General features: G+C 45.9%; 1 protein-coding gene across 2 annotated transcripts in view; it reads right to left on the minus strand.

Annotated features, from left to right (window-relative positions):
• LOC106612894 (neurobeachin) overlaps positions 1–16010 on the minus strand; it is a 305164-nt gene that overhangs the window by 178960 nt on the left and 110194 nt on the right. For both annotated transcript variants that reach the window (XM_045724516.2, XM_045724515.2), the window contains exons 35-38: positions 14844–14971; positions 12270–12331; positions 5410–5474; positions 3617–3725 (exon numbers count right to left, since the gene is read on the minus strand). In XM_045724516.2, coding sequence (XP_045580472.1) covers positions 3617–3725; positions 5410–5474; positions 12270–12331; positions 14844–14971 — 364 coding nt within the window. The remainder of the gene's footprint in view (positions 1–3616; positions 3726–5409; positions 5475–12269; positions 12332–14843; positions 14972–16010) is intronic.

The following is a 16010-nucleotide window of genomic DNA, read 5'->3' on the forward strand; positions in this document are numbered from 1 at the left end:
CCAAAGAAGGTCTTCAACAGAACCTTAACATTCTAGAGCAATATTGCCATAATTGGGCCCTGGCAGTAAATTTCCAAAAAACGAAAATCATGATTCCCCCCCCCCCCCCCCCCCCCCCAAAAAAAAACAGATGTCAGAAACCCAAATATAAATTCACCCTGGACAACACCATAATTGAGCACACAAAAAATTACACCTACCTTGGTCTGACCATATCTGCATCGGGAAACTTTAATATGGCAGTGAATGCACTCAAAGAAAAAGCCCGCAGAGCATTGTATGCAATAAAAATGAAATTATTCAAAATCAACATCCCAATTAGAATTTAGACCAAAATATTTGACAGTGTAATCCTACCAATAGCTCTTTACGGAAGTGAGGTTTGGGGGGCACTCAATAAACTGGACTTTAAAATGTGGGACAAACATCCAATTGAAGCCCTACATGCAGAATTCTGTCAGAAAGTTCTACAAGTCCAGAGAAATACACTAACTAATGTAGGGCAGAATTGGGCTGCTTTCCAGTAGTAATGAAAATACAGAAAAGATCATTAAACTTTTGGCTACATCTAAATTCAAGTCCAAATTGAAGTCTGCAATTTAAAGCACTTCAAACCCAAGAGCTGAGCCCAGAAATGAGCCCTCTCAGTCAGCTGGTGTTGGACCTAACCAACCAAGCTGACACCAGCACTGCTTCAATAGAAAAAATTCCAATAAACAAAATCATGAACCAATCAAAAGACTCATATTTACAACATTGGAAAAACGAAACAAAATCCCAAAGCCGACTAAATTGCTATCTGACCCTAAACAGAGAATCGGAACTGGCTGATTATCTCTACTCTGTCATAAATACGAAGCAGAGACAGATCCTCACCAAGTACAGGCTGAGTGACCATCAATTGGCAATAGAAACCTGCAGACATAAAAAGACATGGCTACCCAAAGAGGGGCGTGTATGTGGTCACTGCACGACAGGGGAGGTAGAGACAGAGATGCACTTTCTCCTTTACTGTGATAAATATTCCTCACAAAGAGATTCATTATTCACAGAAATGACTACATTTATTCCAAATTTTAACTTATTAAACCCAGAGGAAAAACTAAAAATACTCATTGGCGAAGGAGCAATGGCTCCTCTTGCAGCCAAATATGTATTTGCCTGCCACAGCCTGAGGGACACTGAATAATAACATCTGCATAGTAAGCAGTAATTTACTTATTATTACTATTATTGTTATTACTATTATTATTGTTGTTTATCGTTCAAAATAGTAGTGGTATGGGTGGTAATGCTAATGATAGCAGTTTAATGATGGAAGTTGTAGTACTGATGTAATGGTGAAGATGACCGTTTTTAGTTATAAGTTCGTTATAGTTTCATTTTCCATATTTTGATTTTTAGATTTATTACATTTCTACTATTGACTGTTACAATTATATTGTTATTATTTTTGTATTTAATTTTTGTATTATTATTTACTACCATTTTATATTATTATTCTTTATTCTTTATAATTTTATTACAATGTATATTGTTGCTTTGGCAATATTGACACAATGTTTTTCATGCCAATAAAGCAGCTTGAATTTCGAATTTGAATTTGAGAGAGACAGAGAGAGAGAGAGAGAGAGAGAGAGAGAGAGAGCGAGAGAGAGGGAGGGAGGGAGAGAGAGAGAGACAGAGAGAGCGAAAGGAAGTGAGTGAGAAAGAGAGATAGAGCAGCTCTACCTGCTGTCTCAAAGAAGCATGACATTCCTCTGAACAAAGCACCTCCCTGTGTTCAGAAAGCTGCTCCTCTCTCCTCTTCACTACTGTATGGTCCTAAAACCTTCTCAGGCTTCCTTCCATTCAATAAAGAATTAATTAGACACAGAAAGTAGCATTACTAAAGACTGACTGCACCCTATTCCTTATATGGTGCAATACTTTTGACCAGAGCCTATTGGGTCCTGATCAAAAGTAGCGCACTATAAAGAGAATAGGGTGCCATTTGGCATGCAGATACTGTCTAATTACTGCAGACGTCCTCTAATTCCTACAGAAATCAATAATGAGAGTGTTGGTGTTCTGATGCTTTGTAGTGAGAACAGGCAGCGTGTTTGATATGTGGGGTAAGTACTGTCTCTGGGGTAGACTCATTACACTGTTGGACGGGCTTAAAGCCAATAAGACCAGATATGAATATAGTTGGCATATCGTTCAGTCTACTTATTAATATTGCTAGCAGGCTTGTTATTATAATCCCTTAGAGTGGCCTAATGGTAACACCATAATCCTCATGGAGAGACACAGGGACTACAGGAGTACTGAGCTGCTGCTAATCCAGTGCTATTCTCTCACAGACCCGGGCTGCCTCCCAAATGCCACCCTATTTCAATGGGCTCTGGTCAAAAGTAGTGCACTATGTATGGAATAGGGTGCCATTTGGGATGCAATACTGAAGTCAGTCACTCCAGAGCAGGGACTATCAAGGCTGCTGTAGTCAGTTGACTAGATAAAGTACTATCTGTACTCTAGGCCTACTATTTACAGTACCAGGCAAAAGTTTGGACACACCTACTCATTCAAGGGTTTTTCTTTATTTTACTGTTTTCTACATTGCAGAATAATAGAGAAGACATCAAAACTACAACTACAAAAAACACATATGGAATCATGTAGTAACCAAGAAAGTGTTAAACAAATCAAAATAAATATTTAAAATTCTTCAAAGTAGCCACCCTTTGCCTTGATGACAGCTTTGCACACTCTTGGCATTCTCTCAACCAGCTTCAGGAGGTAGTCACCTGGACACCAATAAAAAGAAGAGACTTGCTTGGGCCAAGAAACAAGAGCAATGGATATTAGACCGGTGGAAATTTGCCCTTTGGTCTGATGAGTCCAAATTTGAGATTTTTGGTTCCAACCGCTGTGTCTTTGTGAGACGCAGAGTAGGTGAACGGATGATCTCTGCATGTGTGGTTCACACCAAGAAGCATGGAGGAGGAGGTTTGATTGTGTGGGGGTGCTTTGCTGGTGACACTGTTAGTGATTTATTTAGAATTCAAAGCACACTTAACCAGCATGGCTAGCACAGCATTCTGCAGCGATACGCCATCCCATCTGGTTTGGGCTTAGTGGAACTATCATTTGTTTTCAACAGGACAATGACCCAATACACCTCCAGGCTGTGTAAGGGCTATTTGACCAAGAAGTGATGGAATGCTGCAACAGATGACCTGGCCTTTGCAATCACCCGACCTCAACCCAATTGAGATGGTTTGGGATGAGTTGGACCGCAGAGTGAAGGAAAAGCAGCCAACAAGTGCTCAGAATATGTGAGAACTCCAAGACTTTTGGAAAAGCATTCCAGGTGAAGCGGTTGAGAGAATGCCAAGAGTGTGCAAAGCTGTCATCAAGGCAAAGGGTGGCTACTTTGAAGAATCTAAAATATATTTTGATCTGTTAAAAATGTTTTTGGTTACTACATGATTCTATGTGTTATTTCATAGTTTTGATGTCTTCACTATTATTCTACAATGTATAAAATAGTAAACAATTAAGAAAAACCCTTGAACGAGTAGGTGTGTCCAAACTTGACTGGTACTATATATACTGTATATATGTGCTGTACCTCAAACTCAGCGTGTTTGTGGACGTCTTCTGCTCTCTGTCTGTTGAGGATGAACTCTGCCTCGTTGGCAACACGCACGATGTGGTCCTTCATAGCATGACACAGCAATCTGGAACAAACAGACAGAATACTAGTTAGTCAGTCAGTTAACACATCTATGTGGTCCTTCATAGCATGACACAACAACCTGAAAACACACAAACAGACATGGCCCTGATCGCCTCCTCTCCACCCATGGTTGAATGATTCCTCAGCCTGCCTGGCGTACATGCTACCTGCTTCTGCCCACGCTTCAATCTTTTAATAATTGAAAACACCCAGGCTTCTATGTGGAGATTATATGCCATTTTACACCCAATTAGGTCTGCTTTGTTTTAATTACAGAGCTTCTGATACCCTCTTCTGCATCCCAAATGACAAGCTATTTCAATTATAGCACTTTTTACCAGAGCCCTGGTCATAAGTAGTGCACTACATAGGTAATAGGGTGCCATTTGGGAAGTATCCTCTGTCTCAGGGAGAGGCCTCATAGAACTGCAGTCATCAGATTAGCGTTAACAAGCTTTTAACTACAACTACACTCTGAGTCCTGAACAATTCTCCCTCTCCTCATTTAGACGTTAATGTTCTCAACTAGGATTGTAGTTAGTTGGTTAGCTGGTTAACTTAGCTAGTTTATTAGCTGATAGGTTAGAGGGAAATACAGGACAGTTTGGTTAGCTGTTCGGTTATCGTTCAGAGGACTGCAGATGGTTGATATGCTGGTTGGTTAGAGATAGCAGGTCTCTGTCCCAAATGGAACCCTGTTCCCTATATAGTGCACTACTTTTGACCAGAGCCCTGTTAAAAAGTAATGCACTACATAAGTAATAGGGTTCCATTTAGGGTGCAGTGCAGGTGTCCACAGTACTGAGATAGTGGTAGTGTAGGAGAGATGAGATCTGCCAGCAGCACCCTGGACAGCGCCGTGTGACAGAGTGGTAGAGTGGCAGTGTAGCGGAGTGGCAGAGCGGCCAGGCCACAACTGAGTAAGGCTCTTTATCCAGGCCCAACATGGGGGCAGGGGAGATGCCAGGGAGGGCTAAGACAGAGCTGGGTTGGGCACAGTGAGGCTGCACTGGGGTATAGGGCTGGGGCTGGGGTATAGGGCTGGATTTGGAGCATAAGGCTGACGCTGGGCAGTTTGGATGTAAGAGGGTTACACAGATGGGTCACCAGATGGACTTGGAGGCTGATCTTTTCTATAACACCCTGCCTGATCTGAGCCTGACACACTCACAGAGGAGGGGGGGGGGGGGGGGGGGCGAATACACAGACAGAGGGGATACACTATCTTGTTTATATTGTTACATCACACTGCCATACCAATTATATTTATCTTAACCCCTATAGAGCACACTGCAGTACACAGTACAGCACCCCACACTCTAGGAGCTGGCAGCTTACTGCTAATCTACTGCTGCCACTGAACCCAACAACCTGCTCAGAGCTGGTGTGTGTGTTTGTGTGTGTGTGGTGTGTGTACTGGAAATCCACAAAAGTCCACACAAGGATAGTAAAACAAGGAAAATTCTCCCTCGAGGGGACATTTCCCAGCTATTTTAGGCATAGGGGTTAGGTTTAGGGCTAGGGTTACAATTAGGGTTAGGGGTAATGGTTAGGTTTAGGGGTCAGGGAAAATACGATTTTGAATGGAAATACATTTTAGGTACCCACAAGGATAGTAAAACATATGGTGTGTGTGTGTGCGCGGGTGCGTGCGTGCGAGTGTGTGGTGTGTGAATGATACCTACCTTCCCTCATTGATGAGCTCAATGAAGGCAAGGCCGGCGTTTTTCTGGATCGAGTTCTGCCACTCCTGAGACAGGAGGAGGAGGAGAGGAGAAGATAGAAAGAGGAGAGGAGGAACGTTGGATAGTTAGTCACTTATACCTGCTCCATGGTTGTATGTCAGACAAAGCCTTCCACAAGGTCCAGTGAGGTTACCTTTTCAAGACGCTGGAGAGATTCAGCTTTGGCAAAAACTTTTTGACTTGGATTAGGATGCTATATTGTTCTCTGATAGCTTGGGTGTGTACTAACAACACCTAGTTAAAATACAGAGACAAGGCTGTCTGCTCTCACATTCACTATTCAAACTCAGTCTGTAAACAGTTAAAGACATAAAAACCCACAGCTCATAACATTCTAATCAGCGCTACTAGGCGATGGCTATAAAAACATATCAACGGGCAAATTTGCAATAAAAATCATAGGCAGGCAATAAAATAACAATAACATAGTGATAAAAAAACTATTATGGAACACTTTGCCCTGAAAGCTTCACAAATCAGAAAAACATTTCCAAAACCAAAAAAAAATGTACAATAAAAACAGTAATGGTAATAATAATCTACAGAGTCTATGATAAATAAATGGATCTCTCTGCATGGCCAGTCTCCACTGCAATTCAAATGGCCATCGCATATTCAATTGTTTCCTTACTTTAATTAGAAGCTAAGAAGGCAGCAAGGTCATTGAATCCCTTCAAAGAGAAGTGCTGGCTATAAAAAGCTGAATCTCTGCCCGGCATGTGAGCTTGCCTCTTTTCTTTGGATGCGTCCCAAATGGCATGCTATGCACTCCTTTGAGCAGAGCCCTATGGACCCTAGTCAAAAGTAGTACACTACATAGGGAATAGGGTGGCATTTGGGACGAGACCTTCCTCTGTGAACAGATCAGTAAACACAGGAGAGATGTAATTGGGGATGAAACTGTATCCTCAGCCTTAAATACAGCCATTTCCTCTGTCCGCACACTGACAGATGACTGAGGAGAGGAGAGCCATCTACAGCAGTGTGGAGCCGGATCCTAGAGCGGCTGCGGCCCCGGGGCCACGGCACCCCCCACCCTCTCCCCAGCACCATCACTACCCGGTCTGGGAATGATTAAAAAGCCGTTTGGGAGCGGAGGAGAGGAGGAGCGGAGGAGAGGGCCTTGCAGTGGGAACCTGGGCTCTCTGCTCACTGAGGAGCAAATGAAAGGGAAAACAGAGGAGGCCACAGTTCAAAATAGAAAGAGAAAAGAGAAGGAATATAAAAGGGGAAAACGTTCACAGTTTTCAATGCTAGCAGTTTTCAGTTGGTATAAAACCAACTGAATCTCACGCATAGACGAGGCTAGCAAATGAGATTGTGCATTGGCCTTTCTAGGGAGTTTTTCCTAGCCACCGTGCTTCTACACTTGCATTGCTTGCTATTTGGGGTTTTAGGCTGGGTATCTGTACAGCACTTTGAGATATCAGCTGATGTAAGAAGGGCTATATAAATACATTTGATTTGATCTGAGAAACGGTAATAACAACATATTGCCATTGGCTAAATAGTGTATGGTAGCATGTTAGTGCCATAGTTGCTGCAGTGTGTGACAGACTGCACCAGGCTAGAGAACACAGTTCCACCTCACACAGTCACCTTAAGTGAGAGAGACGGCGCTGATATGCTGGGCATCTGGTCTCCACATGATTTCTCCTGACCTCTATCTCTCTCTCTCTCTCTGCTACAGTATCCACTCCACAATAGGCTGTTACTGATTTGGACAGGGCTCATGTTCGGCCAGTCTTCTGAGAATCTGTTCACACCGCACTCAAGTGACAAAAATATATACGGAAATCAAAGCAGATGTCTCGTGCAGCGCCAGGAGAGTGACATCAGGTAGGAGGGGGAAAACTCAGCCTGAACCTCTATCTTGTCTAACTGAGTTACAGTACAGTAAACTCTCTGGTTACCTTTACAGATGTTTTCTTCCCCTGCTGTTTTTTTCTTCTGTGCAGCAGGGCTCTAAAGGGGCTGTGCTGTGATTGCAGGGATTACAGGAAAGCTCAATGTTGCCTGTTTGAAGGGAATTAGGCCTGACATGCTTCTCCAGGAGGAAGCAACATGATCCTTCATGTAGATGCAGAGAAACAGAACCCAGAACCTCTGTCTATGGGCTGATCTGCAACAGGACCCAGAACCTCTGTCTATGGGCTGACCTGCAACAGAACCCAGAACCTCTGTCTATGGGCTGACCTGCAACAGAACCCAGAACCTCTGTCTATGGGCTGACCTGCAACAGAACCAAGAATATCTAGCTATGGGCTGACCTGCAACAGAACCCAGAACCTCTGTCTATGGGCTGACCTGCAACAGAACCCAGAACCTCTGTCTATGGACTGACCTGCAACAGAACCAAGAATATCTAGCTATGGGCTGACCTGCAACAGAACCCAGAATTATCTAGCTATTGGCTGACCTGCAGCATAACCCAGAACCTCTGTCTATGGGCTGACCTGCAACAGAATCCAGAATATCTAGCTATGGGCTGACCTGCAACAGAATCCAGAATATCTAGCTATGGGCTGACCTGCAACAGAATCCAGAATATCTAGCTATGGGCTGACCTGCAGCATAACCCAGAATATCTAGCTATGGGCTGACCTGCAGCCAGGGGAGGGGGTGTGGCTCAGGAGCTCAGATAAGACAAGCTTACAATCTGTGGTGTCTGGGAGTGTTTAACCTAGGAAGATTATCCTATTGGTTAAGGGGTCCTGAATTTCATTGTTTTAAATTGTTTGTTACACATAAGCCTCTTGTTCCTCTGCAGCCCTCCATACTCTCGAACGTCAGTAGGCGACAGACAGACAGCAGTACTGTGGCGTCTCAATCCAGGCTGTCAGAGTGAGGCTGTAGTCTTTTATCTGCTCTGCTCTCCACATCTGGAGGCTCTCTGTCAGTAAATCTCCCGGGCTCCACTGCAGATCCCCTGTGTGTTTAAGCTGTTACAAGAAACAGAGCTGTTTGACCTTCTCATTCACCAGGCCGTCTGTGAAGAGACACACAGTCTGCTGCCCGTCCAAGCCCCATGCAGCCCCAGCCCCACACAGCCTTGTCCTAGCCCCATAGAGTCACAGCTCCATACAGCCTTGTCCTAGCTCAATACAGCCCCAGCCCCATACAGCCCCATCTCCATACAGCCTTGTCCTAGCCCCATACAGTCCCAGCTCCATACAGCCTTGTCCTAGCTCCATACAGCCCCAGCCCCATACAGCCCCATCTCCATACAGCCTTGTCCTAGCCCCATTGAGTCCCAGCTCCATACAGCCTTGTCCTAGCTCCATACAGCCCCATCTCCATACAGCCTTGTCCTAGCCCCATACAGCCTTGTCCTAGCCCCATACAGCCTTGTCCTAGCCCATACAGCCCTGTCCTAGCCCATACAGCCCAAGTCCCATACTGCCTTGTCCTAGCCCCATACATTCTTGTCCTAGCCCCATACAGCCTTGTCCTAGCCCAATGGAGCCTTGTCCTAGCCCAATGGAGCCTTGTCCTAGCCCAATGGAGCCTTGTCCTAGCCCAATGGAGCCTTGTCCTCGCTCCATACAGCCTTGTCCTCGCTCCATACAGCCTTGTCCTCGCTCCATACAGCCTTGTCCTCGCTCCATACAGCCTTGTCCCAGCGCCATACAGCCTTGTCCCAGCTCCATACAGCCTTGTCCTAGCCCCCTTCAGCCTTGTCCTAGCCACCTTCAGCCTTGTCCTAGCCCCATACAGCCTTGCCCCAGCCCCATACAGCCCCAGCCCCATACAGCCTTGTCCTAGCCCCATACAGCCTTGTCCTAGCCCCATTCAACCTTGTCCTAGCCCAATTGAGCCTCGTCCTAGCTCCATACAGCCTTGTCCTCGCTCCATACAGCCTTGTCCCAACTCCATACAGCCTTGTCCTAGCCCCATACAGCCTTGTCCTAGCCCATACAGCCCTGTCCTAGCCCATACAGCCCAAGTCCCATACTGCCTTGTCCTAGCCCCATACATTCTTGTCCTAGCCCCATACAGCCTTGTCCTAGCCCAATGGAGCCTTGTCCTAGCCTAATGGAGCCTTGTCCTAGCCCAATGGAGCCTTGTCCTAGCCCAATGGAGCCTTGTCCTCGCTCCATACAGCCTTGTCCTCGCTCCATACAGCCTTGTCCTCGCTCCATACAGCCTTGTCCCAGCTCCATACAGCCTAGTCCCAGCTCCATACAGCCTTGTCCTAGCCCCCTTCAGCCTTGTCCTAGCCCCCTTAAGCCTTGTCCTAGCCCCATACAGCCTTGCCCCAGCCCCATACAGCCCCAGCCCCATACAGCCTTGTCCTAGCCCCATACAGCCTTGTCCTAGCCCCATTCAACCTTGTCCTAGCCCAATTGAGCCTCGTCCTAGCTCCATACAGCCTTGTCCTCGCTCCATACAGCCTTATCCCAACTCCATACAGCCTTGTCCTAGGCCCATACAGCCTTGTCCTAGCCCCCTTCAGCCTTGTCCTAGCCTCCTTCAGCCTTGTCCTAGCCCCCTTCAGCCTTGTCCTAGCCCAAAGGAGCCTTGTCCTCGCTCCATACAGCCTTGTCCTCGCTCCATACAGCCTTGTCCCAGCTCCATACAGCCGTGTCCCAGCTCCATACAGCCTTGTCCTAGGCCCATACATTCTTGTCCTAGCCCCATACAGGAAAGTCACTACTGATGGAATCAGATCAGGATTAACGAGTTCCATTGTGCCCATCCCTGCCAGTGCTGCTGGATAAAGCTAGCTGTGGTTCCAACTCAGGCCAAGCAGATCCACTTTCAGCCTCTCTGACTGGTCGATATCTCAGGCTGGGTTTCATCCCAGGAGTCCCTAATGGCAGGAACTATTGGAGCCGCAGTAATACTATCTGTGTCTGCAGTGGGGGGAACAAGGGGGGGTGGGTGACTCTGTGAGGGGGGGGGGGGGGGGGGGTACATGGCTCTCTGACACTCCCAGACCTCAGTAAGTCCAGGAGCTGGGAAAAGAAGGTAGACATCCCAGAGCAACAGTGCTAGGTTAGCCTCCAGAAAGACAGACGAGAGCAAGACTCAGGGAACATTCCCCCAGAAACTTCAAAAGAACAGCAGTAACAGCGTGATTCACTACTGCAAGGCTCGGGTGGTTGTGCGAGTAGAGAGAGAGGAATGCTCCTTAATCTCAGCCCTCTAATAACAGATGCATGGGTATGAATGGGAGCTGACGGGCTGACTGGCTCCATACTGCAGGATTGGCCGGCTGCGCCGCTGCAGGGGCTCTGGGCTCCGGACACTGTGCCTCCTACTGCAGCCTCCATCCTTGCAGACTGGATACTCAGCGAGAGAGGCACCACCTAATGCCTTCCTTATGGACTGACTGACTGGCCCTGCAGAGAGAAGGTATGTTAACTATCTCCTGTTCTGTTCTAACTGCTACATTGGGACTGTGACCCTTTGAGACATAAGAGACTTAACCAATGATTTATGTAGACACTAGATGGGTGACAGGGGGTGATGTCTTGGCACTCCCCCACCATTGTAAAAAATATTTTGGAAGCTATAGAAATGCATTTATTAATGTCTATATTCATTTTTGAAACATGTATTCTATTACAGACACCTTAATGCATACTTTTTAATTATATTATGTGAGCTAAATATACAAATAAAATTAAAAATATTTTAAAACAATTCCTTAAAGTATACTTTTTTTAGATTGCTAATGTTAATGTCCCCACCACAAGAAAAAATACTTAAATACATGTAATTATGTCCTTGAAACATTTATTTGAAACACTGTAGAATTCCATTAATTCCTATGGAGGACTGCTCTACTGGGGAGTTCTAATATGGCCGACCAGTGGCTTCAAAGCCTCTAATTGACCAATAATCTACAAACAATCCAGAGTATATATATACAGTGCCTTCAGAAAATATTCACACCCATTAACTTTTTCCACATTTTGTTGTGTTACAGCTAAAATGTATTACACTTAGAGTTTGTGTCTCTGATCTACAGACAATATCCCATAATGTCAAAGTGGAATTTTGTTTGTAGAAAATGTTAACAAATTAAAAGCTGAAATGTCTTGAGTCAATAAGTGTTCAACCCCTTAGTTACGGCAAGGCTAATTAAGAGGCTAATTAAGATCAGGAGTAAAAATGTGCTTAACAAACCGCATATTAAGTTGCATGGACTCATTATGTGTCCAATAATAACGGTTAACATCATTGTTTTATGATTTCCCCATCTCTGTACACCACACATACAGATCATTGTAAGGTCCCTTAGTCGAGTAGTGAGTTCAGTTCATGTCACCGAGTTGACCTTAAAATGAGGGACAGGTTATTTATTTTTCTTAAAATGAATCACTAATCTCATTAAATAAATAATAATCTTCAGAAATGACTTTGTCAAAGTAACAAAATAATGAGGGCTTTAAAGTGATGGTGAAAAATTGGAGAAATGTTCAAATCTTGCTAGAAATCACAGAGTGCAGTGAGTTTTCAATGTGGTCTATATTAAAGGGCACTTCATTTAATATAACAGGCTTTTAAAATGGAATATTGGTGCACAATCTCTACTTAAAAGGGATACAAAAAGGGACTCATTTCGTGGCACGACCCAGAGACCTGGAGCTGGAAGCAGCCTCATCTTTATAGTCCATCACAGGGAGGAGAGGAGAGGTTTGGAGGCGAGAGGGAGACAAAAAAAGAGGACAGAAGAGATAGAGAAGAGAGAATGGAGGGAGTGGGGGGAAGAGAGGGATGTGTGAGGAGGAAGGAAGAAGCAGAGAGGGAGAGGAAATTAGAGATATGTGAGGAGGAAGAGAGAATCTCACCTGAGAGCAGAGCAGCATGACCAGTTCCACGACAGAGGTGCTGGACTTCATACACACCAGACCTGGCGGGGCAGACAGGACAGAGAGTTAGAAACAGAGTTGTCATACAACACACAGGACAGTCTTACTTGGCTCAACAGTTGCTAGTGCCTTCATATAAGTCACTACGAAACCTCACCAACGACATGTGGGAGGGGCTAACATTGTATCCACTACCAGAGAAGAAGACACTCTGGAGGAATCACTATGGGCTGGTGGGGCCAGGGCCTGTTGGCATGGTTACATGAAGAAGTCAGTCAGTGTGATTGACAGCATGAGTCGACAACCAGGGATGAGATGTCAACATGTTGATAAACACACAGACAGACCATCTCAGGGATGTCAAACATCTCTTCTGTTTTACCGTTGATGCAAAGAAAGAGCTGGAAATGGAAATGGTAAATTACCTAACATGTTACAATAATAAAAACATTTAGCTGCCTGAAACCACTGAGATAGAGACAAAGTGACAAAGAGTATGTCCCAAATGGCACCCTATTCCCTCTACAATGCATTACGTTGACAAGAGCCCTATTGGCTTTGATCAAAAGGAGTGCACTACATAGGAAATAGGGTGATATTTTGGATGGAGACAAAGTGGACTATTGTATAATGTGAAGAGTGTGAATCTTCCTCCTGTTCTTGCACAGCACTGACACGGTCTGAGACTCTGAGACTGTTGTAAACAGGGGATGTGACCCTCTCCAGTTCACAGACAGCTACAGATGTCCTATTACACACACACACACACACACACACACACACACACACACACACACACACACACACACACACACACACACACACACACACACACACACACACACACACACACACACACACACACACACACACACACAGACACACAGACACGGCTGACCTCTTGTTACTGCAATGACCAGTTCTCCCATCACTCAGCTCTCTCTGACACAGGGGGTCAGGTGGTAGGGTGACCCTGGCCCCTAGTGACCCCGGCCCTACTCTGGTATGCTGGCCTAATGACCATGGACCCTGGCTGTACGCTGGTACACAAACTAAATGTTTTCTATTTAAACAGGCTCTGCCCCTCTGACCAGGCCTTTCCTGTGAGCAGGGCAGGGTTAAATCATTGGAGTGAATGTGGAATTGTCGAGCAGTGTGCTGACGGGTTGGGCGGGGGGGGGGGGTTGGGGAAGAAGAGGAGAGGCAGAGAGAGGAGAGGAGAGGTAGGGGAGGAAGGGGAGGAGAGGTGGGGAAGAAGGGGGAAGGAGAGGAGACAGAGAGAGGAGAGGTAGGGGAGGAAAGAGAGGACAGGTAGGGGAAGAAGGGGGAAGACAGTAGAGACAGAGAGAGGACAGGTAGGGGAAGAAGGGGGGAGGAGAGGAGACAGAGAGAGGAGAGGTGGGGGGAGGAGAGGAGACAGAGAGAGGAGAGGTGGGGGGGAAGGAGAGGAGACAGAGAGAGTGGAGGTAGGGGGAAGGAGAGGAGACAGAGAGAGGGGAGGTAGGGGAAGAAGGGGGAAGGAGAGGAGACAGAGAGAGGAGAGGTAGGGGGGAAGGAGAGGAGACAGAGAGAGGGGAGGTAGGGGAGGAGAGGAGACAGAGAGAGGAGAGGTAGGGGAGGAAGGAGAGGAGACAGAGAGAGGGGAGGTAGGGGAGGAATGAGAGGAGACAGAGAGAGGAGAGGTAGGGGAGGAAGGAGAGGAGACAGAGAGAGGGGAGGGGAGGCCATCACAACGACAGCTCTGTTCGCCCAGGGTCCTCCCTCTCAACTCCAAGTGCATCATGGGCCAGGGGCCAGGCCAGGGTGGCTGGACATAATTACCACACTGACAACATGTCTAGAGAGGGGGAGAGGAGGGGTGAGGAGGAGAGGAGGAGGGGAGATGGGGGTGGGTGAGGGGGCACTCGGGCCGCGACCCCGGGTAATTTGAGTGATGGATGGCTGGTAATTGCTACTAAATGGAGAGACTTTCCACCAGGGCCCTGATTCAGCCTGGGAGGAAAAACAGCCTATGTTCCTTGATAAAGGTCTGGGCAAAGCATCTCAAAGTAGGACTGATCCCATCTCTTGTACTATGGGATGCTTTATGAATACTGGCTCTCTTGTGTTGGTGAAGTGTGTTGTGTTTTCCTGGTCTGTACATGGTCTGTGCTCAGCGGTCAGGTGTGTGTGTGTGTGTGTGTGTGCGTTTGTGCGTGTGTGTGTGTGTGTGTGTGTTTGTGTGTGTGTGTGAGTGTATCTTGCAGCTTGGCAGTGTTCTGACAGATGGACAGACAGGCTGAGTGAAGGGATCAGACAACATTCACACCTGTCAACTCTCCATAATTGTTAATCGTGTGTGTGTGTGTGTGTGTGTGTGTGTGTGTGTGTGTGTGTGTGTGTGTGTGTGTGTGTGTGTGTGTGTGTGTGTGTGTGTGTGTGTGTGTGTGTGTGTGTGTGTGTGTGTGGACATAAGAAGGGCCAGGAAAGGACAGAGACTGAGGGATGGACGGAGGGAGGGGTTCCACACACAGTTGGAGGAGAAATGAGAGAGATTCTATACAGCACCTGTACCTTCTATGAGCAGCTCTTGGCCATGGCTTCCCAACAGGGTCCTAGAGAGGAACGGTGCAAAGTCCACAAAGATCTCCCTGAGGAGGGGGGCCACCTTCTCCAGCGCACGCTCCAACTTAGTAGTGATACTGTGGAAGGGAACAGAGCAGGGAGATAACAGAAAGAGAGAGAGGGGGGGTGGCGAGAGAAGACAGAGAACAGGGAAAGAATCAGGGTTGAGAGAGAGGGGGTGAAGAGAGAGAGAGAGGATGTCAGAGAGGAGAGGAAGAGACAGAGGAGAAAGACAACAACAGTAAACAAATGAGTATAAGGTTGGGTAGGGTTGTGTGGTGAGCAGAGCAGAGTAGAGCCCTCCACCTGGGTTAGTACATGATAGTTAGAACATCCTTTCACACACAGCAGAACACTGCGGTCCAGGGCTCTAAATACAATTTTTTTAAAACATAATTGGTAGTACTGGTGCTCCTAATTCAGAAAAGAGATCAAAATACTTGGGTGAACTGTTGGAATCATAGAAATACAATGATAATTCTATTGTTGGTTTTGTTTGGCATGATAAAAAATGAAAAAGGCAGATAGGAGTTATAACAAGGTAGGAACCAAAGTGTTGATCAGTGTTTCCCATGCAACCCTAATCATATTTGAATAGATGTTGCATTTAGACAAAGATTTTAGAATAATCTATCTGTTTCAGAACATGCCGTTGCACCAACAACATTCTGATCTATACCACCACTGGTAGCAACCTGTACTAGAGCTAATGTTTGCTTTGCCCTAGCTAGTTAATTTAGCTAAATGGCATTAAGCTAGCCAGCTAGCTAGTTAGTGATTAGCATTAACGATTAGCATTATTTTAGGCACATGCCAGCTTCCTTAGACTAACTAACTCACATTTTGCAGAGAGCAAAATACAGAAACTAAGTGGATTGAGGAGTAATGGATTACATGTAAGGGATTATAAAAAAAACTGGTAACTGTAATCCGTTATGTTACCAGCTAAAATATTGTAATCAGATCACAGATACTTTTGAAGAACTACATGATTACTTTTAAATTCCGAAAGAATGGTTGCGGCAAAAAATGCTCTATTTTCTCAATGACATTCAAATCAGTATTGAAAAAAGGCGCACGTTTAAGAGACCACTATGATAACACCAAATGTGTTTG

This window comes from Salmo salar, chromosome 09 (assembly GCF_965601325.2).
Source record: "Salmo salar chromosome 09, fSalSal1, whole genome shotgun sequence".
Taxonomy (NCBI): domain Eukaryota; kingdom Metazoa; phylum Chordata; class Actinopteri; order Salmoniformes; family Salmonidae; genus Salmo; species Salmo salar.